The sequence below is a fragment of the Anomaloglossus baeobatrachus genome, chromosome 1 (assembly GCF_048569485.1).
Source record: "Anomaloglossus baeobatrachus isolate aAnoBae1 chromosome 1, aAnoBae1.hap1, whole genome shotgun sequence".
NCBI lineage: Eukaryota > Metazoa > Chordata > Amphibia > Anura > Aromobatidae > Anomaloglossus > Anomaloglossus baeobatrachus.
The window spans coordinates 885419854-885446709 of NC_134353.1; the positions used below are offsets into that span (position 1 = coordinate 885419854).

The window sequence follows — 26856 nt, forward strand, 5'->3', positions numbered from 1 at the left end:
CCCCCTTAATAAGGAGGCGGGTCACCGGCCAGAGCTATGTCGCAGGGCAGGTAAGTGCATGTGAAGCTGCCGTAGCGATAATGTTCGCTACGGCAGCTATCACAAGGATATCGCAGCTGTGACGGGGGCGGGGACTATCGCGCTTGGCATCGCAGCATTGGCTTGCGATGTCGCAGCGTGCAAAGTACCCCTAACAGTAATCATTATAGGACAGTTCTAAAAGAAGTCTAAATTAGCGCCCATTCCTTTGTTGACATCACAATTCCCCTAGGTGTTAATTAGCCAGGATCAGTAGTTTTTCCAATTTTTGGCAAAATGTGGAAGCGCAAAAATGTACAAATTTTAAAAAGCTCCCACATGATGATATAAGTGTATTAATTGGGGTGGTCATGTGAATACAGACAGTCATCAGTCCTTCAAAAGGGATTGAAGGTCCGATTCTTCTATATCCCATGTGATCACCCTAATCAGTGCACACGTACGTCAGTATTCTGGATTTTTTTTAATTTTTGCCCTTACACGTTCTATGAAACATATTACATATGAATCATCAACTAATGTCTTATTTTTATAGGTTTGAGATGTTTTTAGGTGCCTTTTGGGGTTACATTATAGAACGTTAGAGGGCGAACCTTTGTTCACGACTCTTCTCTGTGTTTCATGAATGGCCTCCATATAGTTGTGACAGTGCCTGTCCCTCTGTTGATCCTTCTGTCGCTTAGTGGTGCTGCACCTTCACTGCTGGTGACACAAGGTGACAACACAGGAGTACTGTGTAATTCTATGGGACGTATGATGTAGTCCAGACAGGGCGGTAAAGGATTAAAATCTATATGTGGTTTGTGTTGGCTCCCTGTTGATAGTTACCGGTAGGTGTGGAAATGCTGGCTATTTAAGCTCCTGAATCCTTGTGCCATGCTGCCAGCCTGACTTGGTCCACATCCCTGTGGTGTTTATTTTGATTATCTATTTTCTGACCTTAGCTCGTATTTTAATCTCCATTTCTTATTCTGTCCCTGACTTTGACCTCATGGTAACAAACCCACTTGATGACAATTTGCTCCAACGGTCATCAGCCTACTGTCACACTTGGAGTGGGAGAAGTCTGAATACATGGCGTGACAGTTGCGCTCAGACCTTTGATTGTCTGGCGCACTGCAAAAAACACCACATCCAAAGTAGAAACTCCGGAGACAATATAACAACGATGGGCCCTCGCGCTAGGGAGAACGATGGGACACCTCCTGCACAAACCTGCAGCTGTACCCTGCCCTCCGAGCCAGCCCTATACAGAATCCGCACCTGTTGCCAAGCAGGATGCTTGACATCCTATGAAAACCCTGTAACCCTGGCTAGTGAGCTAGCAGGTGAGGATCACTAGTCCCACCACTGCACTACAACACAAAGGAAAGGTAGACACACCAGGGAGAAAAGGGTACAACACAAACTCCACGGCTGCAGCCAGACTCCAAGGCAGCAAACAGATGGCTTTGGTCAGTACACCAGCAGCTCTTTCCATAGAGAGCCAGGACAGAATGGATTCTATCAACAGCCATGCTGGGAATTGCCACTACTTAAAGATGATGGGTGTGGTAACTAAGCAGCTACACCTGCAAAGGACTGCTAGAAAGCTGCTGCCAACAAAACTGACATTAAAGGCCCAGTCACACTAAACAACTAACCAGCGATCCCAACAACGATACAACCTGATAGGGATCGCTGGTAAGTTGCTAGAAGGTCGCTGGTGAGATGTCACACTAAGCGATGCTCCAGTGATCCCACCAGCAACCTGACCTGGCAGGGATCGCTGGAGCGTCGCTACACGTGGAAGCATGCTGCTCTTGGTAACTAAGGTAAATATCGGGCAACCAACCCGATATTTACCTTGGTTACCAGCGCACACCGCTTAGCGCTGGCTCCCTGCTCTCCTAGCTACAGTACACATGGGGTTAATTACCCGATGTGTACTGCAGCTACATGTGCACAGAGGAGGGAGCCGCGCACACTGCTTAGCGCTGGCTCCCTGCTCTCCTAGCTACAGTACACATGGGGTTAATTACCCGATGTGTACTGCAGCTACATGTGCACAGAGCAGGAGCCGGCACTCACAGCTGAGAGCGGCGGACGCTGATAACGAAGGTAAATATCGGGTAACCAAGGTAAGGGCTTCTTGGTTACCCGATGTTTACCGTGGTTACCAGCATCCGCAGAAGCCGACTCCTGCTCCCTGCACATTCAGTTGTTGCTCTGTCGCTGTCACACACAGCGCTGTGCGCTTCACAGCGGGAGAGCAACAACTAAAAAATGGCCCAGGACATTCAGCAACAACCAGCGACCTCACAGCAGGGGCCAGGTTGTTGCTGGATGTCACACTAAGCAACATCGCTAGCAAGTTGTGCCTCAGCAGCGATGTTGCTAGCGATGTTGCTTAGTGTGACGGTACGTTAACGCATAATACAATAAAAGGAAAGGAAAAAACATTTAATCATCTGAGTCTCACAAGGTTAACCTTGCCAGGCATGAGTGGATCCGCGCTCCACTCGCGCCTATTAATCCCTTACATCTCGCTGTCAAAATCTGACAGCGAGATATAACAGCGCGCCGCGTTAAGTATTCCCTTACCCAGCACCATTGGAAGTCACGTGATGTTAGATAAAAGTAAAGCTATACAGTACATGTTTGGTGTCTACGAACTCGCACCAACTTGAGACATCACATGGACACATCAGCTTTACCAGATAGTGAACATGGTGAATAAAATATCACAAAAAAATATTTTTTTGCAGTTTTCCAGTACACTATATGGTAAACCTTATGGTCTCATTTAAAAGTACAACACATCCCATAAAAAAACAAGCCCTCATATGGCAAGATTGATGGAAAAATAAAAAAGTTACGGCTCTGGGAAGAAGGGGAGCAAAAAAAAATGGAAAAACAGAAAATCACCTGGGGATGAAGGGTTAAGTGAGACTCAGGTCCCAAACCTGTCACAAATCTCCTAATATCGGAAAACGTCCGTGACACTTACTACCTGTGTGAGGCCTGCCATCTGTATGGGGTTTAGAGGTTGAAGGCCTACTAAGGTTACATTTCTTCTGCAGGAGCTGGAGAAGAAATGTATATTCAGATGTGGCTTCCCACTGCCTGGGATGAGAGAACTTAGACTTACTAATAATCGGGGAGCTTTATATTAAGGTGGCATTAATGTAGAATAATAGTCTATACTCACCTCCGATGCCGTCGGCATGCCAGCAATGTTGGCGGCGGCGCCTGCTCTCCCGGGGCTCACATGATGTTGTTATGTCATATGAACCCTGTGTCCCGCCCCCGTGCCAGCGGCCGTGCTGCTCGGATCCGGAACCGCGGTGGCTCGAGGGGATCTCCGGACTTGGGGGTTCGTGAGGACACTCGAGTTTGAAAAGGGAAGTATGTAGAGGGGAGTTAGAAGTTCATGACGCTACCTACGGTGCGTGGTAAGATGGTGTACCACCGCTGCTGTTGGTGGGGGAGCCCGGTGGCGGTGGTATAGCAGAAAGGTGTTTTAACCTCTCCGTGGGAAGGGGGAATTGTACCCCGGGGCCCATTGGGAAGTTGGTGAATGGGGTGCCGTTTAGTAGAGGAAAGGGGACTTTTCAGTGTAGTCATTCAGTCCAGGAATAATGAACACCGACAGCTTGTAAACCAGAATTCTGAGCACCACTGCAGCCTGGAGGGAGCATGCTGGGATCTGTGCCCTTGGTGTTGCTGTTAGCCTGTGGCCTTTTCCGTGGCACCTTCTCACTAGTTGGACCCTCAAGCTTGAAACTTTTTGGGTCCCACTCAACCGTATGGCTAACGGAGTGAGCTTGTTCTCAGGGTTCACGCGTAGGATTTCTTTGGACTGTATTTGGGAAAGTCCTATCCCATCGGTGCGCTAGTACCCAGATTTTTAATGGGTTGGGGATGAATCTTGAAATCTTCACCCCCGTCGAGTAAATTAATGGGAAGCGTGAAGCTACTTCCTGGCCTAGGGTCCACGTACCTCGTCGTGCCCTGGCCCCTGCCCAGTGATGGCTCAAGGCCGCCGGCTGCCCTCCCCAACAGACCGTGCCCCTTGACGCGATCCCCTGGGACCGGGGTTCCAGCACCTACCAGGCCCAGACCGTGTGCCACCTAGTATACTCTAGGAGCCCAGCTCCTAACCTGTGACCTCTCCTCTTGAGAGTCACCACACCACTCTCTTCACTTTGTCACTTTCCCCTTACCATCCCCCCATCTGGGTGGCCCCATTCCCTTCAGGCCCCCCAATGGTGTGTCTGGTGGGTTCGGTGTAAAGTGTTTCAAGGATTTTGACTGGCTAAGCTCTTAGCAACACCAAAGGACCATGATCCGTAACCAAGGAGGAGTGGATACTGTGCAGAAGGGCAGATTGCACAAAACCCTGTGATAGGCCAGGGCGTCACACCTGCAGCCAATAAGTGGCTGCTTTACTCACTACTTTCAGGAAAAAAATGACACCTGGAGGAACTTAGGGAATAGAAACAGCGCTCACTTCAGTTGCACCTGAAGTAAGTGACAGTGAAGTGTCCTCTGATTGTCCCGCTAGCCGAGGGAGAAGAGGCACTAGAAACAGAGAGGAGAATTGGCTGTTATTATTTTAAATGGGGTACTATAATGACTGAGAATGGGTTATCCAAGTAGTGGACAACTCCTTTAAGCAAAGGATGTATAAATCACATTTATACATTAATAAATATATATATATATATACTAGAAGGTGGCCCGATTCTACGCATCGGGTATTCTAGAATTTACGTATTGTGTAGTTCATTTATGATTTTTGTTATATATATATATATATATATATATATATATAGAGAGAGATGTTGTTGTGTGTAGTTACCAAGTGTTTGTGTAGGCGCTGTACATGTTCTGGGTGTTGTCTGGGTGTGGCGGGGGGGTGAGAGCGGTGTTGTATGTGTGTTGCGTGTGTTGCGTTGTTTGTGGAGCGCTGTGTGTCTGTAGCGTTGTGTGTGTGTTGCGCGGTTTGTGTGTGTGTGGTGTGTTTTGGGGGGAGGTATGTTTTGTGCAATGTGTGTGTTGTGCGGTATGTGCGTATATTTGTGTGTGCCGCGGTGTTTGTGTGTTGGGTGTCTGTGTAGGGCAGTTGTTTGTGGTTCCCAGTGTGTGTGTGTGGTGTGTTGTGCAGTGCGTGCGCGTGTGTGTGTGTGTGTGTGCATCAGCCTCTCTTCTCTCAGCCTACCTCTCCCAGCCTCCCTCCTCCCAGCCTCCCTCAGCATCAGCCTCCCTCTCCCAGCCTCCCCAAGCATCAGCCTCCACCAGCATCAGCCTCTCTCCTTCCAGCCTCCCCCAGCATCAGCCTCCGCCAGCATCAGCCTCTCTCCTTCCAGCCTCCTCCAGCATCAGCCTCCCTCTCCCAGCCTTCCCCAGGATCAGCCTCTCTCCTCCCAGCCTCCGTCCTCCCAGCCTTCCCCAGCATCAGCTTTCCCCTCCCAGCCTCCCTCAGCATCAGCCTTCCCCAGCATCAGCCTCTCTCCTCCCAGCCTCAGCCTCTCTCCTTCCAGCCTCCCCCAGCATCAGCCTCTCTCCTTCCAGCCTCCCTCAGCATCAGCCTCCCCTTCCCAGCCTTCCCCAGGATCAGCCTCTCTCCTCCCAGCCTCCTTCCTCCCAGCCTCCCCCTCCCAGCCTCCCTCAGCATCAGCCTTCCGCTCCCAGTCTCCCCCAGCATCAGCCTCCCCAAGCATCAGCCTCCACCAGCATCAGCCTCTCTCCTTCCAGCCTCCCCCAGCATCAGCCTCTCTCCTTCCAGCCTCCCTCAGCATCAGCCTCCCGTTCCCAGCCTTCCCCAGGTTCAGCCTCTCTCCTCCCAGCCTCCTTCCTCCCAGCCTCCCTCAGCATCAGCCTTCCCCTCCCAGTCTCCCCCAGCATCAGCCTCCCCAAGCATCAGCCTCCACCAGCATTAGCCTCTCTCCTTCCAGCCTCCCCCAGCATCAACCTCCCCAAGCATCAGCCTCCACCAGCATCAGCCTCCCTCGTCCCAGCCTCCCCCAGCATCAGCCTCCCCCTCCCAGCCTCCCCCAGCATCAGCCTCTCTCCTCCCAGCATCAGCCTCTCTCATCCCAGCATCAGCCTCTCTCCTCCCAGCATCAGCCTCTCCTCTCTGTCCCCAGCATCAGCCTCTCTCCTCCCAGCCTTCCCCAGCATCAGCCTCTCTCCTCCCAGCCTCCCCCAGCATCAGCCTCTCCCAGCATCAGCCTCTCTTCTTCCAGCCTCCCCCAGCATCAGCCTCTCTCCTTCCAGCCTCCCCCAGCATCAGCCTCCCTCTCCCAGCCTTCCCCAGGATCAGCCTCTCTCCTCCCAGCCTCCGTCCTCCCAGCCTTCCCCAGCATCAGCTTTCCCCTCCCAGCCTCCCTCAGCATCAGCCTTCCCCAGCATCAGCCTCTCTCCTCCCAGCCTCAGCCTCTCTCCTTCCAGCCTCCCCCAGCATCAGCCTCTCTCTTTCCAGCCTCCCTCAGCATCAGCCTCCCCTTCCCAGCCTTCCCCAGGATCAGCCTCTCTCCTCCCAGCCTCCTTCCTCCCAGCCTCCCCCTCCCAGCCTCCTTCAGCATCAGCCTTCCCCTCCCAGTCTCCCCCAGCATCAGCCTCCCCCTCCCAGCCTTCCCCATGATCAGCCTCTCTGTTCCCAGCCTCCTCCAGCACGCCGTGCTCCTCTGCCGACACTCACACACCCGATCGCATCCACTCACACACACCCGATCGCATCCACTCACACACACCCGATCGCATCCACTCACACACACCCGATCGCATCCACTCACACACACCCGATCGCATCCACTCACACACACAGACACTGACGATATCGCACATACGCGCTGATACTCACAACATCCGGAGATACCACATGCCTCTGGCCATGTGATCCTCCGTCAGGTCCTGGAAGGTCACAACAGCACAGTATCGAGGCCGAGAAGCAAGCGATATCGCCGGATGCTGTGAGTGTGTGGATGCGATGTGAGGTGTGTGTGAGGTGTGTGTGTGTGAGAGTGAGTGTGATCTGATGTGTGTGTATGTTTGTGTGTGTGCTGTTATGTGTGTGCGTGTGGATCTTCCGCCGCAGCAGGACCTTGATGCGCTTGTAACCATGCGAGCATGGTTACCAACGTATCCACACCACTCCCGTGCGAGCGGGGGCCGGGGGAGGGGTGGGGGTGGGGGGGGGAGTACAGTACTCACCTCCGTGACAGCCGTGTCAGTTCGGGGAATGCGCGGGGGGGAGTACAGTACTCACCTCCGTGACAGCCGTGTCAGTTCGGGGAATGCGCGGGGGGAGGGAGGGGGCGGGGCCAGAGCTAGCGTGCATTGCGTGAGGGGGGCGGGGCGTGGCGTGGCCGAATTGCCAATGCCTGCAGAGTGCCAGGGCAAGAGGCCAATCTGTGGGGGGGGCGGAGAGCCTGGGCGAGCGGCTGGCCAATCCGTGTGGGGGCGCAGCCTGGGCGAGCGGCCAATCGGTGTGGGGGGGCGGGGCCATGGCGAGCCCAGCGGCCAATCAGCTTTGTGTCACCGTAAGGACACAATTTTGGAGCATGACAGACAGACAGATAGACAGACAGACAGACAGACAGAATAAGGCAATTATATATATAGATATATATATATATATTTTTTATTTATTTTTTTTACTTAAAGCATATGGGTGACAAAAGTAAAACAATTTAAGCTTGTATATTAATGATGAAAAAGCCCTTGTAACTGACAGACGGCCACATAATACATCCTGTCCGGTATACTGGTAAATGTCTACATTTCACATAACATCCTGTGGTGGAGGAGTATTGAACGCCTAAACAGTCTAACCCACCATTTACAATATGACGTTCCTGGATCCCAGATTACAAGCATTTGCTGTTTATGGTTTGAAGTTTAGTTTTTTTAAAAAAAATCATTAATGCATTTCTTCCTAATAACCCCACGCATTAAGAACAATGTGTTAGTTACCGTACTGTGCAGATAAACCACATACAGATAATGGGCTGCAGAGCTAAGAACCATAGTGACAATCTCCTTCCTAAGCATGTGAACAGAGTTTCTGCAACCCTATTTAAATGTGAGTATTTGTGAGTATATGCGGAAAAAAAACAAACCAATACTAAAAGTACCATACCGATACTGCTATGTCCAGTCACAATGTAATTCTCAATAGTTCACATCCACCTGGACTGATTGCTCAGTGATTAGGAGGTACTCAAGTGGTAAAAGATACAGTCCACATATTAAATAGCCCAAAGGCAGAAAATCCACAGCACTTACCATAACGTAAATTAAAGTAGTTTATTCCATAAGCAATACAGGACTGTGATCAAAAAAGCCTACGGCCGTTTCTCCTAATACAATGCTTCATCAGGGCTTTCGCGGAAAGCTTGCACTATGACTAGGGAAAGTGCCAAATGAGGAACTCCTCTACCCACATTGTGTGTTAGGCCTGAAACACACTTCCGTTAAAAACACGCACGTGCCGCGAGACACGTATTTACCCTGCGTGTTGCGTGTGGTAAGTACGTGTCTCAGGTACGTGCGGTCCACATGTGTTCTACGTGTGCTATCCGTGATAGCACACGTAGAACCGATAATTTGCATACTTAAGTGGTCCGCGCTGCTGTCCGTGGTACTGATCTTCGGTCTCCGGTCCTGCCGTCTCCCCGCTGCTGCTGCTGCCGGCCGCAGTGAAGTGAATATTAAATGAGCATAATGAGCGGCGGTCGGCAGCAAGTGACAGGAGGGCTGGAGAAGGTGAGTAAAGGATTTTTTTTTTTTCACTGACACGTGTGTTTTCTCCGGCGCGTGTCACACGGGACCGCATCCACACTACATCCGTGTGGTACGGGTGCGGGCCGTGTGACACCCGTGCTGCCGGAGAAAACGTGGACATGTCAGCGTGTAGAAAAACACACACACGTACAAACGCACACGGACACACGTTCCGTGTGGTTTTACGTGTGTGTGCCTGCTACAATAGGGTAGCATTGCTGAACGTGTCTCCGTGCCGCCGGTACGTGTAAAAAATGGCAAACACGTACCGGCGGCACGGATGTGTGTCGGAGGCCTTAGGGTGTTTTCTAATAATGGTAAAGGCTTGTTCAGACAAGCATAATATACATTATATATGTGCTGTCTGATTAAAATTTGAAGGCAGTCAAAACAATGTAACTCAGGAACACAGAAGAACAGCGGCACACTTCAATCGTGAACGTTTTCTTCTTCTATTAATCCAGGTATATAAAAACAGCAGCCACAGTGTGTTCGTGGAAACAGGGGGAGAGGCTATAGATAGAAGCACTGAGCCGGACGACGACTGTTTTGCACCAATCAGTGCTTCTACGGGTCCATGAGTGAAACAGCCATACTTAGGCTCCGTGCTCCTGCCAGCATCTCTTCTGATTAGTAGGCCTGATATCATGTGTTCATCATGCTATCATGCAGTCACTAGCAAGGTTCCGCCAGGTACACGGGAACCCCCAGCGAGCGCCACTACACACGTGGTACATGATACAATGGTGTGTCCTGGGCTAGGGAAAGGGGAGCAGGATTACATCCTAAACTCATCTGAGGCTGATTCCTGCACTCCCTAACGTCCCTATACAGGTTCTTTCACCCTGTCGCTGATAATTTGCTTATCCCTGTCTTAACCTGGACTCAGTCCTGTATGGTGCGCAGGGCAGCAGCAACCCTAGTCCTGCTCTAGATTAAAGTCACAGAGAGGATTAGCCAGATAAGGGTAAAAAAACAGCAATAATACAAAGCACTCCAAACGAGAAGAGGTAATAGGGTATATACGCACGTTGTGTTCTCTGCAGTGCAGAAAAGAACGCACCCTCTGGCAGACTGGACACTGCGTTTGTAAAAGAAAATGCATCCATAACGCATGCATTTTGGATGCTTTTTCCATGCATTTTGCATGTGTTTTGGATGCATTTTTGACAGTGCATTTGTGGCGCCCCTGACCTGGTCAGGCACCACAGAGTATTGCACCCATGCGGGAGCAATGCTTCCAGGTTATCTCCAAAGGCCAGGATGAGGCGCACACACAAACATATAGTGATCAGGCCTCCCACATCACCAGAGGGGACCCTTGGGTAGCCAGAGGGGGTTAACTTTCAATTCCCAGCTAGGGGTGTGTTCAGGGGCTAGTTGCTAGGAAGCAGGGCAGAGAGAGAGAAAAAGAGGAGAGTCGAGAGGAAGAAGTTGAAGTGTGTGGAAGGGAGCAGAGGAGCTCTCGTGTCAGACAGGTCCTGAGGAGTAAGGAAGGCGAGTGGACAGCTACCCTCAGAACGGCCTCCTGGAATTCCTGGTTCAACCTGGTTATCACAGTGTCGCCCGGGCATCTCACCGTGACCTCCAAACAGTGAGTAAACACGTTGAAAGACTTCTTGGACTGTGTTTGAGTCATTCTGCGACCTGTGGTCCCACACACATACACCGGGGCCTGGGGCTTGCCTCACTCTCAGGGGGCTAATATACTGACTGCACCCACCATCAGCCCCAGGCATCCCTTAATCTGCAGTGGCGGTCCCCGCTGACCGCAATACTGAGAGTGGCGTCACGACAATCAGGAAAGAAGGTTCCCTACCTGTGACCAGATCCAGCTGCGTGGAGTCCCTGAAGGTAATGCACCGACACAGCGTTTGCGGGGCTCCACATCTGGCGTCACGAACAGGATAAGGACTAGACCTGTTCAGACAGGTGACCGTGTGCCTCAGAGGTCCGACCGCAAAAATTGAACCGCCGCCATATTGCCATCTTCAAAAGCGCGCGCTGCAGCCCGCGCGAGGGAGAAGAGCACCGCCCACGAAGAGGTGTGGCCGCCCCAGAATCCCCACAATTCAGAGAGCGTTCTGACCCAGGAAGTGGAAAGGGGGCGCGCAGATTTTTTGAAGAAAAATGGACGCTGCAGGAGGTAATGCCCCTGGTCAGGGCGACGCAGCCCAAGCGATGCCAGCCCCCGTCGCGCTGGACGCAGCAGCGCCTGGTGCCGGTGCCGCGGTCGCAGCCGCGCCGGCTGAAATCTCCCCCATAATGCCAGTTTCCTTGCTGTATGTCCCAGGAGCGCAATGGCTGCCCCAATACGCCGGTAAAATAGACACGCTGACCGGGTTTAAGAAGAAGATCAACACCCTGCTAGACATGCACGCGATGACTGGTAAGCAGAGGGCCGCTGTGGTGCTGGGACAATTGACTGAAGCAGCAGAATTGGAAGCTGAGTCCTGGACCAATGATGACCGGAGCTCTGTTGAGACCATCTTTGCCAAACTAGCAGCTGCTTTTGAACACCGCACCGAGGGAGAGCTGAGGACGGACTTCTATAACTGCCGGCAGAAGCCCCAAGATAGCATAAGAGCCTATGCCCTCAGGCTGCAGGCTGCACTACGGGCTCTCAAGCTGGTGGACCCTGTCAGTGATCAGGAAGGAAACCGGATGATGAAGGAACAATTCTTGCGGGGCCTGCGCTCTCCTGAGGATGGGAAGCAGATGAAGCTGTGGTCCCTGGAACACCCTGACGTGGACTTTGCCATTCTGAAAGACAGGGCAGTGAAAGCACTCCAACCTCCTGTGGACACAGACCCCGTCGCACCAGCATGGCCTGCCAGTTCCACGGCTGCAGGAGCGGAATCCTCCTCGCAGACCCTAATAACTGCAAAAGGACTCAACGCGCCAGCAGAGACCATAAGTACGCTATCCTCCCAGGTGCAACAGCTCACTAAGGACGTCGCACAAATCCTGAAAGCAATGCAGTTGCCCTCAGAGACCAAAGTCCCTCATCGGATCCTGCTAGCTGACAACCCAGAGGACGTCCCTTGGATGCGGAGGAGAAGAGGTCCCCCAACCCGAGGCAGGAGCAGTGATCGCTATGACTCATCTGGACAACCCATCTGTCGTCGTTGCCAGGAGGCGGGACACTATGCAAGGGCCTGTCCTTTAAACGAGCCAAACCTGGGGCCGGGGGCCAGTCCTCAGGATTAAGAAGATCAGGCCCAGGTCGCTGCTGTGATCAGTACGTGGGTGGACGTCCTGTCCTGTCCATCGTCCTGGACGGGATCCCTACCCCGGCATTATTGGACACCGGCTCTCAGGTCACCACGATCCCGTATGTCCTTTATCGGAGGTTTTGGTCGGACGACGATCTCCGACCACCGGACCCCTCCCTCACCATCTATGCTGCCAACGGACAGCCTATAGACCAGATCGGGGTCAAAGAGGTAACCATAAAGGTGGGAAGGCAGGAAATGAAGGGACAAGGACTGATTGTTGTGGACACTGATATTAGAGAAAGGAACCCGCAAATGATTTTAGGCACTAATGTCATAGAAAATTGCTTAGGGGAAGTGTTGTTGTTGCTTCACCAGATTGTTGAGGGTGCTGAGGGCAGGTCGCAAAGAGCCTTGCAAAAGGAGATCCGAATCATTCTGAGGAAGCAACAGGTAAAACAGACTGGCGGTGAGATTGGTAGTGTACGGGTGATGGATGCTAACCCCATTGTGATACCCCCACGGAGTGAAATGATGATGTGGTGTAGAGCAGCGGTAGGTCTCAGAGGACAGGATTACCAGGCTGTACTAGAGCCCACTCATTCAGACCACTGGCCCACGATTCTGACAGCCAGGGGGGTAGTTGATGTACACAAGGGACGAGTGCCTGTATGAGTGTTGAACTGTGGGGAGGAGGAAGCCAGACTACCAAGGTACGCTACCATAGCCAAACTGTTTACATGCTCAGATGACGCCATAACACCTGTAGGTCCCCTGACACAAGCTGACTCAAAAGAGGGTGAGACCTCCCAAAAGCAGTTAGAAGATTGGTGCCAGAAACTACACGTGGGGACTGACTCTACACCCGACTACCAGAAACATGGGGTTTACAGGGTCGTGCAGGAATACGAGCAGGTCTTTAGTAAGAACCCACTAGACTTTGGTAGGATCAAAGGGGTGCAACATCACATACCCACAGGCAGTCATCCTCCCATTAAGGAAAGACATAGGCCTATTCCACCAGCCCATTACCAGCGCACAAAGGACATGCTGAAGGACATGAAGGAGGCAGGCGTCATAAGGGACAGTTGTAGCCCCTGGGCGGCTCCCCTGGTCCTGGTAAGAAAGAAGGATGGCACGATGAGGATGTGTGTGGATTACAGACGGATAAATCAGATAACACACAAGGATGCCTACCCTTTGCCAAGGATAGAGGAATCCCTCGCTGCCTTGAAAGCCTCTAACTACTTTTCTACCCTAGATCTTACTAGTGGCTACTGGCAAGTATCTGTAGCAGAAGAAGATCGGGAGAAGACGGCCTTCACCACCCCAATGGGCCTCTGTGAGTTCAACAGCATGCCATTTGGACTCTGCAATGCCCCCGGGACCTTCCAGAGGCTTATGGAATGCTGCCTAGGGCACCTCAACTTTGAAACCGTCCTGCTCTACCTGGATGATGTCATCGTGTACTCCAAGACCTACGAGGACCACCTGAAACACCTGGCTGAAGTGTTTGAAGCACTATCCCGATATGGAATGAAGCTGAAACCATCCAAGTGCCATCTACTGAAGCCAAAGGTCCAGTACCTAGGTCACGTGGTCAGTGCAGAAGGAGTAGCACCGGACCCAGAGAAGGTCACAGTCATCCAGGAATGGCCCACACCTACTACCGTCCGGGAGGTACGTCAGTTCCTTGGCTTGGTAGGCTACTACAGAAGGTTCATCAAGGGCTACACGAAAATGGCAGCGCCTTTGCAAGAGCTCCTGGTAGGCCACCCAAAGAAGAAAGGAAAGATCTCCGGCCCGCCATTTCACTGGGGAGAAGCAGAAGAACACTCCTTCAGACAAATGAAAGGGGCCTTGACGGGTGAAGAGATCCTAGCCTACCCTGACTACGGTCTGCCATTCGTACTGTACACCGATGCCAGTAATGTGGGACTGGGAGCAGTGCTTTCACAGGTGCAGGGAGGCAAAGAGCGTGTGATTGCTTACGCCAGCAGGAAGCTCAGGCCTACTGAAAGAAACCTAGAGAATTATAGCTCATTCAAGCTAGAGTTCCTGGCCATGGTATGGGCTATCACAGAGCGGTTCAAGCACTACCTGGCAGCCACCAAATTCACTGTCTTCACGGACAACAACCCCCTGACCCACTTGGATACTGCTAAATTGGGTGCCATGGAGCAGCGTTGGGTAGCCCGACTGGCGAATTATGACTTTACTGTCAAGTATCGAGCTGGCCGCAAGAACGGCAACGCAGATGCTCTGTCCAGGATGCCTCACCTAGCAGACGAGGGTGAAGATGAAGATGATCTTGAAGAGATTGAGCTGCCAGCGTTCCATCGCCATGGAGCAAAACAGTGTCGGCAGTCGCGTGCCAACCGCCAAGAGGTGACCCTGAACCCACTACCTCACTACAACTGGAAGGAGACCCAGGAAAATGATCCAGCGGTAGGCTTGGTAAAGAAACTGATCAGCCAGCCTGGCGCCAGCCTTGACAAAGGAGCCCCACCTGAGGCACAGTACCTATGGAAGGAGAGGGGTCGATTATTCATCTATCAAGACAAACTTTACAGGAGCATCATTGACCCGAGGACGCATGAGAAGGTGTGGCAAGTGATTGTACCACAGAAGGATACGAGGATGGTGCTAGAAGCCTATCACAATGGTGCAGGCCACTTTGGTTGGAAGAAACTGGAGGCCCTACTTAAAGTAAGATTCTACTGGGTGGGTATGAGATCCGCCCTAGAGAAGTGGTGTCGAAACTGCGGGCCCTGCAATCTTAGAAGAAAAGACCAGCACAGCCAGAGAGCACCACTCCAGCCAATCCAAACTAAACGGCCTCTGGAGATCGTGGCCCTGGACCATGTAAAGTTGGCACCCAGCAGACAAGGCTACAACTACGCTCTCACTATGGTTGACCACTACTCCAGATTCCTGGTGGTAGTACCAGTCAAGGACTTGACAGGTCAAACTGCAGCCAAAGCTTTCCAAACACACTTCTGTCGACCACATGGCTATCCAGATCAAGTGCTCACTGACCAAGGACCAGCCTTTGAAGCTGAGGTGTTTAAGGAGTTTTGTAACCTATACGGCTGCCAGAAGATCCGTACTACGCCTTACCATCCCCAGACCAATGGCATGTGTGAGAAGATGAACCACATCATTCTCGACCTTCTGAAGACGCTCCCACTAGAAGAACGAAGTCAGTGGCCGGAAAAGCTGCCCGATCTAGTGGACATGTATAACAACATCCCTGTGAGTTCCACGAACTGCACACCGGCATACCTGATGAGGGCCAGACCAGGGAGATTGCCAGTAGATCTGGAAATGGGAGTTGAGACCCCTGAAGACCATCTACAAGGTGCTGATTGGGATTCCAACCGCCAAGCCCAATACAAGAAAGTACAAGAGTGTGTGGAGCGAAGCCTGACTCAGCAGCGTGAGAAACAAGAAAAGGCCTACAATCGAAAAGCACCTGCTGTTCCTTTGATGCCAGGAGATATAGTTCTCAAGAGAAAGAGAAGACATCATAAACTTGACAATCACTGGGAAGAAGAACCCTATACTGTGTTACCATCGACGCTTAGCAATGAAAAGACATGCCGTATCAGCAAGGATGGAGGAAAAACAACAGCTGTCGTTTCTAGAGATCGCCTAAAGAAATGTCCTGAACAACTAAGAATCCCTGAAGAAAGTCCCAACCCTTTGCCAGTTCAAGAACCAAAAGAAAAGATGATCCATACTGTACTTGGAGATTTTCCAGCAAGTTGGCCTCAATACAATGGAGCAGTAGTTATTCCGGTTATTACATTCCCTCAATCGGGAGAAGTAAGAGACCCAGAAGAACCTGTTCAGAACCTGGAAGAGCCAAATGTAGCTGAAGCAGAAGACCATGCACTGGCATCAATACCTAGCACACCAATTATTCACATTGAGACACATACATCGGGTGGGAGGACACAACCTCAGACAGATGACAGTATGGTACTGCGTAGATCAACCCGCAGCAACTTTGGTCAGCTCCCATTACGCTATAGAGAAAGTACAGTTTAGTTCAAAGTAACGGTATGAAATGTAATGTTTAACCTGTTATAGTTAAGTAACGTTTAAGCGAAATGTGCCCACAAGGACTATTGTGAGACCTCCTTAAAATGTTAGACCACTGGTTATGAACTGGCTTTAACCACAAACTTTGCATTGTAAAAAGTTGCCTCCTTGGTATCAACCACAGAGTCTGCCTGTTGAGGGGCATGGCTCTGCACCAACAAGGGGGCACGCCTGTTTATGGGGCCTGCCCCCCAACACTCGGAAGCGGGTACGCCTGTTTATGGGGCCTACCTTACACCACTCTCCTCAGGAGAGGAAGATTGGAGGAAAGGTCTGGGGAATGTGATGGCCCAGCCCTGGTCACCAAAAGGACCGGCGACCTACCTCCTGGAGGTTTTTGGGTGGGGTTCGGACATGTGGGTGGTTGGTGGTGGAATGGTACCTGGCATGTTTAAATGTAAATAATTGCCCCTGTGTGGGAAAAGTTTGTATTTACCTTTTCTTTTCTCTTGTCTTTGCAGCCCGAGGACGTGCTGATGATAACTAAGGGGGAATGTGGCGCCCCTGACCTGGTCAGGCACCACAGAGTATTGCACCCATGCGGGAGCAATGCTTCCAGGTAATCTCCAAAGGCCAGGATGAGGCGCACACACAAACATATAGTGATCAGGCCTCCCACATCACCAGAGGGGACCCTTGGGTAGCCAGAGGGGGTTAACTTTCAATTCCCAGCTAGGGGTGTGTTCAGGGGCTAGTTGCTAGGAAGCAGGGCAGAGAGAGAGAAAAAGAGGAGAGTCGAGAGGAAGAAGTTGAAGTGTGTGGAAGGGAGCAGAGGAGCTCTCGTGTCAGACAGGTCCTGAGGAGTAAGGAAGGCGAGTGGACAGCTACCCTCAGAACGGCCTCCTGGAATTCCTGGTTCAACCTGGTTATCACAGTGTCGCCCGGGCATCTCACCGTGACCTCCAAACAGTGAGTAAACACGTTGAAAGACTTCTTGGACTGTGTTTGAGTCATTCTGCGACCTGTGGTCCCACACACATACACCGGGGCCTGGGGCTTGCCTCACTCTCAGGGGGCTAATATACTGACTGCACCCACCATCAGCCCCAGGCATCCCTTAATCTGCAGTGGCGGTCCCCGCTGACCGCAATACTGAGAGTGGCGTCACGACAATCAGGAAAGAAGGTTCCCTACCTGTGACCAGATCCAGCTGCGTGGAGTCCCTGAAGGTAATGCACCGACACAGCGTTTGCGGGGCTCCACACATTCCCCCGGCAATTCAGCTCTGCTACATGCCAGCTGACAGCACACACAGACAGAGTCGCGTCCTGATTAGCGGTCACCCATGAAGGACTCACCGGTGACCGCTAATCCACTGAGTGACTGAAGTGAGCAGCGCGATTAGCGCTGCCGTCACTCAGGTTACCCGCGGCCAGCTGGAGTCCTCCACTCGAGACCACAACTCACCTATAATGTCATCGCTGATCGCGCGGCTCACTTCAGTTGCTGCGTGGAGCTGACAGAGAGTGGTCTGGTCTGTGACCGCTCTTGTCAGCTTCATGTAGCAGAGCTGAGAGCGTCGGGGGACCTCGTGTGGATTACATCGGACCTGGAGGGGTATTTGAGGATTTTAATAAAGTGGTGAAAGAGGGTGTTTTTTTTGTCTTTTATTCCAAATAAAGGATTTTTTTGGGTGTATGTGTTTATTTTCTTTAACTTACAGGTTAATCATGGAAGGTATCTCGGGGAGACGCCTGCCATGATTAACCTAGGACTTAGTGGCAGCTATGGGCTGCTGCCATTAACTCCTTATTACCCCGATTGCCACCGCACCAGGGCAATTCGGGATGAGCTGGGTAAAGTCCCGGGACTGTGGCATCTAAAGGATGCGGCAATTCCGGGCGGCTGCTGGCTGATATTGTTAGGCTGGGGGGCTCCCCATAACGTGGCGCTACCCATCCTGAGAATACCAGCCTTCAGCCGTGTGGCTTTACCATGGCTGGTATCAAAATTGGGGGGGACGCACGTCGTTTTTTTTTAATTATTTATTAATTTTACTGCACGATATAGGCCCGCCCACTTGCGGCTGTGATTGGTTGAAGTGAGACAGCTGTCACTCAGCGTGGGGGCGTGTCTAACTGCAACCAATCATAGGCACCGGTGGGCGGGGAAAGGAGGGAATACCAGATTGAATAATGAGCGTCCGGCATTTTCAAAAGAGGAAAAGCTGGCGGAGCAGTGCGACAGCCGTGCAGCGTCGCGCCGGTGATCGGGGATCGGTGAGTATGAGAGAGGAGGAGAGACTGACCGACGGACAGAGAGAGGGACAGACAGAGAGACAGAGAGACAGACAGACAGAGCGACCAACTAACAGAGAAAGAGACTGACCGACCGACAGACAGAAGGAGATTCACCGACATCCACAGACAGAGATTGACCGACATTGACAGATTCAATGGGTGGAGAACGATGCTACAACGCACAAAAGAAGACATGCTGCTTTTTTTCCCGCAGCGAATTTGGGCATCCAAAACGCTGCGTTTACAAATGCAGCGTGTGCATTGATTTTTCGGCTTTCTCATAGACTTTGCTGGGGAAGCTGAACGCATGCAATTTGGCACTGAAAACGCTGCAGTTCAAAACGCAGCGTTTCCGCGGGAAAAAAAGCAACGTGCGCACATACCCATAATGAGGACCGGACCAGAAACGAAAAACAAAAAAGGACTAAGGAAGGGAAAAACTCAACACAGCTTTTGCACAGCAAGCGTTCTCTGAATGGTTTCCTGGATCACAGCTCACAGGTTTCCTCTAGAGGCAAGCAAAGCAGAAACTATCACCAGCGATTACCTGAGCTAGGAGGGAAGTCTTTATAGCAGAGCTAATTAGCAATAGAGAACAGCTGGCTATAGCTTTCATTTAGAGTTCAGGAGACCAGAGGATCTACTTAACCCTTGCAGCGCTGTATAAAGGAGAATTTGCACAGCTAGAAAGCAGTATTAACCTGAGCAAGTGTGTATGAAGCCCTGCGCTGTGATCTCCGGAGAGCAGAAATAGGTGGGACCACTCTCCGTCGTGGTACTCTCGTGACACATGCTGGAACGAAAATGTCGTGCTGAGCTTGCACATCAGAAGAGACATCGGGGATTGATTGGAGGCAGTACAAGAGCTCCCATCCGATGCCAATAGACTACTGATGACCACGGTCCTGGAAGTATTTTTTTTCTCATTTCTAAATAATTCCACATCCACATTACAGTAAGTACATGTATGACTTGTTGCTTACCAGTTTCCATCCTGATTGCTAAACTGTTGTACTGCATATCCAAACTGTACACCAGATGGTCCAGAAAATATTTTATTCCCTTGAATTCCAACATTATATGCAATGCCAAATTTCAAAAAGATGCCTGAAAAAAAAGAGAAATAGGAAAAATAAATAAGAAGGAATCATTAAACAGAGGCAAGAGATGACTTAAAGAACTAGATGTCAAACAATTTACCAGGAGGTTCCATAGTACGCTTTGCTTAGACCTGTGGAGTGTTGTCCATTTTTTACAGTTTAATCCGTAAAAGAAGCTTGAATTATTGTGTTTTTGCATACGAGAAGAACATATGACACACAAATGTTGAAAATGGACATAGAGACCAAACACTATGGATCTAGCACACCAGTACAAAATAGTCCTTCTCTTGTGCACACAAAAAATGACCTTATATTGGTCCCTTCGTGTTTCAGGGGCCATTGGGTCTTCTTAGGCAAAATGGGCACCGAGTTCTCCCGCTGCTTCCCTACAGCTATGCCTCTGCCAACGAGTATTGTATATCATTTTATCTCATCACACGAAGGCTGAAAATCTATTCACACCTAGTCCCACTGCATATGTGGCCTTGTTCAGACACCCATGTTTCTTCACGTACACAAAAAAAAACAAACGGTACAAGTGTCATCAGTTTTTTGGATCAGATTGTCGCCACGGTGTGTTTTTACCATGTGTGTGTGATGTTATCTTCTGCAGATGTTTCACACTATGGCAGCATACTGTCAGATGACACAGTAACCCCAGATTTACGGTGTAGACAAGGAGGATTCAGTCTGGGTTGTAAAATAAAAACGGAACTTTTCTTGAGAACTTGTCGATACTTATCTAAAGTAGATTGCATGTACATGACTTGCAAAAAAAACCCCTTCTGTTTTCAACAGAGGCACACGCATAGCAGTTACTTATGGAGGAATTCTGTTTGCAAGAAACATTTCTACTTATGTAGCCCCTTCATGACACACTTTCTTCACGCTCTCCATAGACCACTTCTTCACAGAATGGTAAGCTGAGTCTTCTTTCACTAATCTCCTGGTCTGGTCTATACAGTGCGACAGTCCCACATACCTTTTGTGTCTCAAGGTTCCCATAAGCCAACCCCTATACCCTCACGGGCTCTTGGCCATACCCACAGCAGCTTCCTTTCTTTTGGGTCCACTTTCCAGGGCATCAAAGATGTTCTGGATGTGTCTAGGATGCCAACTGCCACTCAATCCAACTGCCGCTCTCAATACAATTGCAATCTTGCAACTAAAACTTCCTTCTACACCAGTCTATGATCCATCTTCTTACTTATGCATCTTCAGTTTACCACAACATATATCCTTATAAAAATGCCTAACAGTCAAATTTCTTGAATAATACATCACAATACTTTGCATTAATATCATTATAGCAATACATCATGTGATATATAACAGATAGATCATTAAATCACATGAGCAATTGTGGCGCCCCCGAGGCTTCAGTCGCCACAGAGTATTGCACCTGATTTAATGATTTAAGGTGTAATGCTGCACCCGGATCCTGAGGAGGTCAATACCGGTTTCATCACTTACACACTCACATACACACCAGGTTGCCCTCCCCAATAGAGACTGGGCTAGGGTAGGGTCTTAAGGCTGCCTTCAAACATGGGGGACACCACTGACTAGTGACGGGAACCCGTGGAGGGGTTGCCATTTTGGTAGAGTTAGGAGCCAACACAACAGTTAGGGAGTTCTCCAGTAGGAAAGGAAAGGAGCAGACATGTCTCACTGCTGCTTCGGTGGGACAGAGGACCCTAGGGACCCTAGGGAGAATCACACTTCATGTTGGTTTTCCAGAATCTGCCAGGACAGGGAGGTTTCAAGTTTCCGTGGCCACAAAAAGCCGGAAAGCACAGTACCAAGATAGGATCCGGGGCCTTGGGCAGCACCAGGTCCCAGTGTGGAGTCGCGGTACCTGCTAATAGGGATAAGAGTACTACTCGAGACAAACTGGGGTCCCCAAGCAGCTTTAAGCCACGGGGATCCAACACACAAGGCGCAAGGAGGAAGGGACTCACCAAGCACTTCACCGGACTGACCTCTGAAAGGATTCGAGTTCAACGGAGCCCATCACAGCAGGTGACCAGTATTACTCAGGCGAGGGGCAGTAAAGACTGAGTAAACCACCTGGAACAGCAGCAACTAGTTTGGACTCTTCATTACCAGCGCCGCCGCCACGCCCCTCGACGCCAAACGCCATTACTACTCCTCTCATCATCCTCCCCGGGGCCCACTCCACCTGTGAGCGATGCCATCCGCCCCGGAGGACAGCGACAGCAGCGGCGTCTAAATCCCTGGCCGCATACCACAAGTGGTGTCTCGATATTCATCCTACTACTACCCCCATCATCTTCCCTCCTTACTGGTGTACACCTCGGGGCACGAAGCCGGGCAGGCCACCGCGACAACCCAGATCATCACACCAACCCGGTGACGAGTAACGCAGATACGAGATACTATGTGCCTGATGACCCCTGCCCCCTGGGTGCTACACAATCTCTTCAGAGGGTATAAGCAAACATCCACTTTTTTAAAGGGAACCTGTCATCATGAAAGCACACTCCTATCTGCAGGCATCATGTTACAGAGCAGGGACAGCTGTGTATAGAAATGTATGGTTTTGTGAGAATATATTCTGGGTTTTAATCCGTTAAAGTGCCTCCTGGGTTTTCGATCCAGTGTGTGGTCCTATCCAGTGACTGACAGGTGTCAGTTACTGTTAGCGTCGCCCACTTGACCAAAAATTCCAGAAAGAGCAGAGGTTTAAATGTTGAGAACATAGATTTGTCATGCCGGGGCACGGAAACATCCAGCGTGCGGCACAACAAAGATGGAAGCACCAGAGAAGATGATAACGGAAGGCCCTGGTGTTACGGAAAGAGGGCAAGGCGTCACTTCCTAACACTCACCTGTGGATGACCCCTGCGCTCCCCTAACGTCCCTATATGGGTTCTTCCCCCTGTTGCCGTCACATGCTTAGGTCCTTGCTAGCCCTGTACTCACCCTGACTAGTGTGAAGGCCAGTGAGACACTACTCTTCCTACTACAATAAGACAATGTGACGCCCTGGCAAAACCAGGTAGTCACACAGTTAGGCCCCCGCATAACACCTTCCCACACAGGGTTACATACAGCCAACCTGAAACCCTAGCCGCCCCCCCTTAGGGTAGGACAGACGCACCAGTGGGCCGGACAAGGCGGATGAGAAATGCCCACGTAGGGGAGGTAAGAGAGGCAGAAAAAGAAAAAAGAAGTAGTTAAAGTGGAGTAGCAGAGAGGGGAGCAGTGTAGCTTCAGTGAAGTGCGGAGTCAGAAAGGAAAGGCGTCGGCTGCCGGAGATCCGAGGTGGACCAGGACAGGGTTGGAGCCTGCCGGTACCGACACCGGAGAACCGACCCGGAAACCGTGCACAGAGGGGGTACTTGGACCCTGAAGCCAGGACCAGAACCAACAGCCTAGCTAATTAACCAACTGAGGGCAGGATTATAGGTCCTGTCCCAACCAAAGTCCCTAAAGCAGACAACCACCCACCAAGAGGGATAGGGCATCCGCCAGGGCCCAGGTGATCCCTAGGGTTAGCGTCAGCGGGCAAGGCTCCCAACAAAAAGGACAGGGAGCAGACTCCCGTGTTTCACACCGGGAAGTCCAACACACCACACACTGAGTGCAGAGGAAAGTGATACGGATCATCAGCCCGGGTGTGGGACCAGATACACCCGACTGCGGCGGCCGGCCACCAGTACCTTGGTTTACCACTGGACTTGTGTGATTTATTCAACCTTGAGTAACCTAACATCCCTAACCTAAAGTCACTGGGCCCTGGGGCATCCATCCCTACCCACGGAGGGGTTAACATCCAGCTGCCATCCCATCGCCCCCGGGAGCCCCACAACAGCAGCGGTGGTGCCATACTTCACCACACACCGTGGGTGGCGTCACAAACAGTTTACGGCAAATCCAGTACAAATACGTCCCCTTTTATTTGAGGTGTCCGCGCGACCAATGGGTCCGGTAGAATCCCTCGAGCAGCCTGGCTGCTGGCACGGGGGCGGCACAACAATACGATATATATGCAAAACCGGAGGATAAAGGAGATGAGGCAAAACATACATTTAGAAAAATATATTTTATTGGATAAAAGTCACATAATATTATATAGTACAAAAAACATATAGTTTAGGACAGGTCTAACACTAGTATGGGAGTATGAAAGGTAGTTAATGTGTGGGCAAACAGATTGCCTCACAACCAGCCAATTGGTTTGTGGCAGGAGTAGGAATCTATAATTCCACCACATACCATAGCAATGTGGTGTGAGAAAATTGCAGCGGGGTGATAGCCCAATGGGGAAATGGAAGAACGGGGAGGTATACCATGAATTTCATTCATTGGTTTAGAAGACAAAGTGTCAAAGTATATTTCTCCATTGGGGCACACCGCTGCAACAGTAGGGGTTAACTCAGGCGCTGCAGAGACTCCCCGGGCGACCGCAGCTACCTCCTCCACCTCCGCGGTCCACTGCTCCATCAGCAGACATATCTGACTCCGGTAGCGCCGGCAGATCCCTGCCGTTCGGGCCCTGAGCCACGCCGCTGTTCCGGGCACCGGCTCTGTAACCTCTGCGTAGCTGGACGGGGCGGACATGTTGGTACCGGTACTTTCCAGGAACCAGCAGATCGCAGAGTCCTGGCGTCCCTGCTTCCACAGCCACGAGCTACATGCGGCCAGACGCCATCCGTCCCCCTTAGTCTTTTTCCGGCTCCTCCTCTACAGGGGCGGGGTTTCGGTTTTCGCGCCTCCACTGCTCGAGGAGACGCTCGAGTGGGGTCTTTTCGCGCCCAAAATGGCGGCTTCTCAAAATGTTCGGCCGGACACCTCCGGCGGTCACAAGGCACACCTCTACCAGACGGCAGAGTGGTAAGATCCTGTTCGTGACGCCAAGTTGTCGCGGGAGGGGAGGGGACGCTGCGTTCACCCACTGCTCGGGTCCGGCTGCTGCTGCTGCTCCGCTTGCCGCTCAGTGGTGGCTCGAGCAGTGGGCCGGATCCCGGGGACTCGAGTGGCGCTCCTCGCCCGTGAGTGAAAAGGGGAATGGTTTTGGGGATTTATTGTCCGTGACGCCACCCACTGTTGTGGTGAGGTTGTGACACCACCACTGCTCTGGACGGGGATCCCGGGAGCGATGACAGGGAGCAGCTTGGATGTTGTTTTTCCCCTCCGTGGGTAGGGAAGTTGGTTATCCCGGGGCCCGGTGAGGGAGGGATGGCAGGCGGGTTACGGGGCCTGGTGAGGTGCAGGGTCGCGGGGGCAGCGCGGTGCCGCACGGCACAGTGGTACTCACTCAGTCAATGATGAATACAAAGTCTCCGGTAAAACAAACGGCTGGATGGACGGGTCCCACAGATGGCTGCGGTTGTTCCTCTCCCGGTAGGTTGGTGGTGACTGCCTTTCCCTGCACCTGTGTTATGTTCTCGGTTCTGGTGGCTTCCCACCGGTAACCCGCTCCCCAGCTTGGATGGATGCTGAAGGAGCCCCTTTTGCCCGCAGGCTCTGGCCCTGGGAACTGTAGCCTTGGCGGTGACTGTATTTCCCTTCACGGTTTGAGCTGTTGCCTTCAATCGGGTCTTGACTGCTGGGAAACCCCGGAGGTTCACTTCGCTGACGGATTTGACCGGTTTTACGGCGACTCCTAGCCTGGTCGGGGTCCGTAAGCCCTGCCGAGTGGTGCTGGCTTCTCTTTGCTTCCCGATCCGGTATCAGCGGGCCACCGCCCGTCCCCGGTCCTTACGGTTCACGTCAATCAGCCTCTCCTGCAGACGGTCACCACCGTCTGCCAACCTTGCTGTATGTGCCCGGGCCACGCACCCGGACACCGTCAGGCTGCTCTACTACCACTTCCTTCTCCAACTCTAAAACTAAAACTCCTTCCTTTTCCCGCCTCCAGGACTATGAACTCCTCGGTGGGTGGGGCCAACCGCCTGGCTCCACCCCCTGGTGTAGACATCAGCCCCTGGAGGGAGGCAGCAAGGATTTTTGTTTGACCTAGATGTGCCTAGCCGGGGTGTGGGGTGTGTTGTTGTAGTACCTGTGACAACCTGGCTTGTCCAGGGCGCCACAGTGCCACTTGTGTGGGTTGTAGAGTCCGTCTCATGCTACCACGAGTGTGAGAGCACAACCAACATTAAATAGTGACCAAAGCATCAGCCAGAAAGCATTGTACTGAAATGTGGTCTGTGGTCTCCACCAATAATTTCTCTCTGATGTCTATTCCATTTACACAACAGCATGTGAAATTGATTGTCAATCAGTATTGCTTTCAGTTTGATTTCACAGAAGAGTGATTAATTTGGAGTTATATTCAGTTGGTTGTGTTCTCTTTAATTTTTTGATTGATGTGTATATATATATATATATATACACACACACACACACACACACACACACACACAGGACAGAAGGGCGTGGACCCCTTCTGATACGGGCAACACATTCTCAGGTGGAAGGGAAAGAGTCCTTGCCCCTTTCAGCACTAACGGAAAGTAAAACCACTGCAATACATGAAAATAGCCAAGTGGGCAGCAACGAGAATCTGCAGTCAATTATGTATTGTTACCTTCTGATCTCATATCTATAAGAGGTCTCATCAGGATATGACACGCCAGTGACAAGATTTTACTGAATATTTTCTCATAAAACTATACATCAATGTACACAGCTCCACCTGCTCTGTAACATGGTGCCTGCAGACTGGACTGGATTTTCATGGTGACAGATTTCCTTTAAGGGTCTTTGCACCCTCAGAAATGCAGGATAAAGGAATACCCTAAGGAGGGTTGATCTTAATTGGCCATTTCTATCAACTTTGATCTAATGTGTATGGACAGTGTAATACTCACAGCCAGTGTAGGGGCAGCGAGCGGGGTTAGTGGACCCACTGGACTTCAGGGGGGATCGGGGCCTACTCTTTAGTGGGAGGGGCTTTATTAAGCGCCCACCTCGAGGTGGAAGTCAGGTATCATTCCTAGGACAGTGACCAAGACTATGGCAGCTGACCACCCAGGACAGTTGATGGACTCAGCTATCGGCAGATGCAGTCAGGTTGATTGTGGCAAACAAACTGACACAGGGATAACAGGACAGGAGCTCAGGACATCACAACTAACTAGCTAGCAGAATGGAGACTGACTGACTGACTAAAGGTGTTGCGCAGGCACCAGCCCTAATGGGAGGGTGCCTGAAATACATAGTACCATAGGCTGAGAGGCATTTTCCTCGAAATAGCATGCCGGCCTTTTAAGAAGAGGGCAAATGCATGCATGTACTAGGTGTGTTCCCGGGGAGCCTGTGCCACATGCACAGGCCTCGGGGAGAGGAGAAGACAGCAGCACACAAGGACAGCCGAGGAGATGCGGGGGGAGCAAGCAACTTGGCTGGAGTGGA

The 26856-nt window shown here is 51.4% G+C and overlaps 1 protein-coding gene across 1 annotated transcript in view; it reads right to left on the minus strand.

Annotated features, from left to right (window-relative positions):
- The window catches only part of ITGA2 (integrin subunit alpha 2), a 227931-nt gene that overhangs the window by 124144 nt on the left and 76931 nt on the right, over positions 1-26856 (minus strand). The window contains exon 2 of the mRNA XM_075326643.1: positions 19354-19477. Within this exon, the coding sequence (XP_075182758.1) occupies positions 19354-19477 (124 nt within the window). The remainder of the gene's footprint in view (positions 1-19353; positions 19478-26856) is intronic.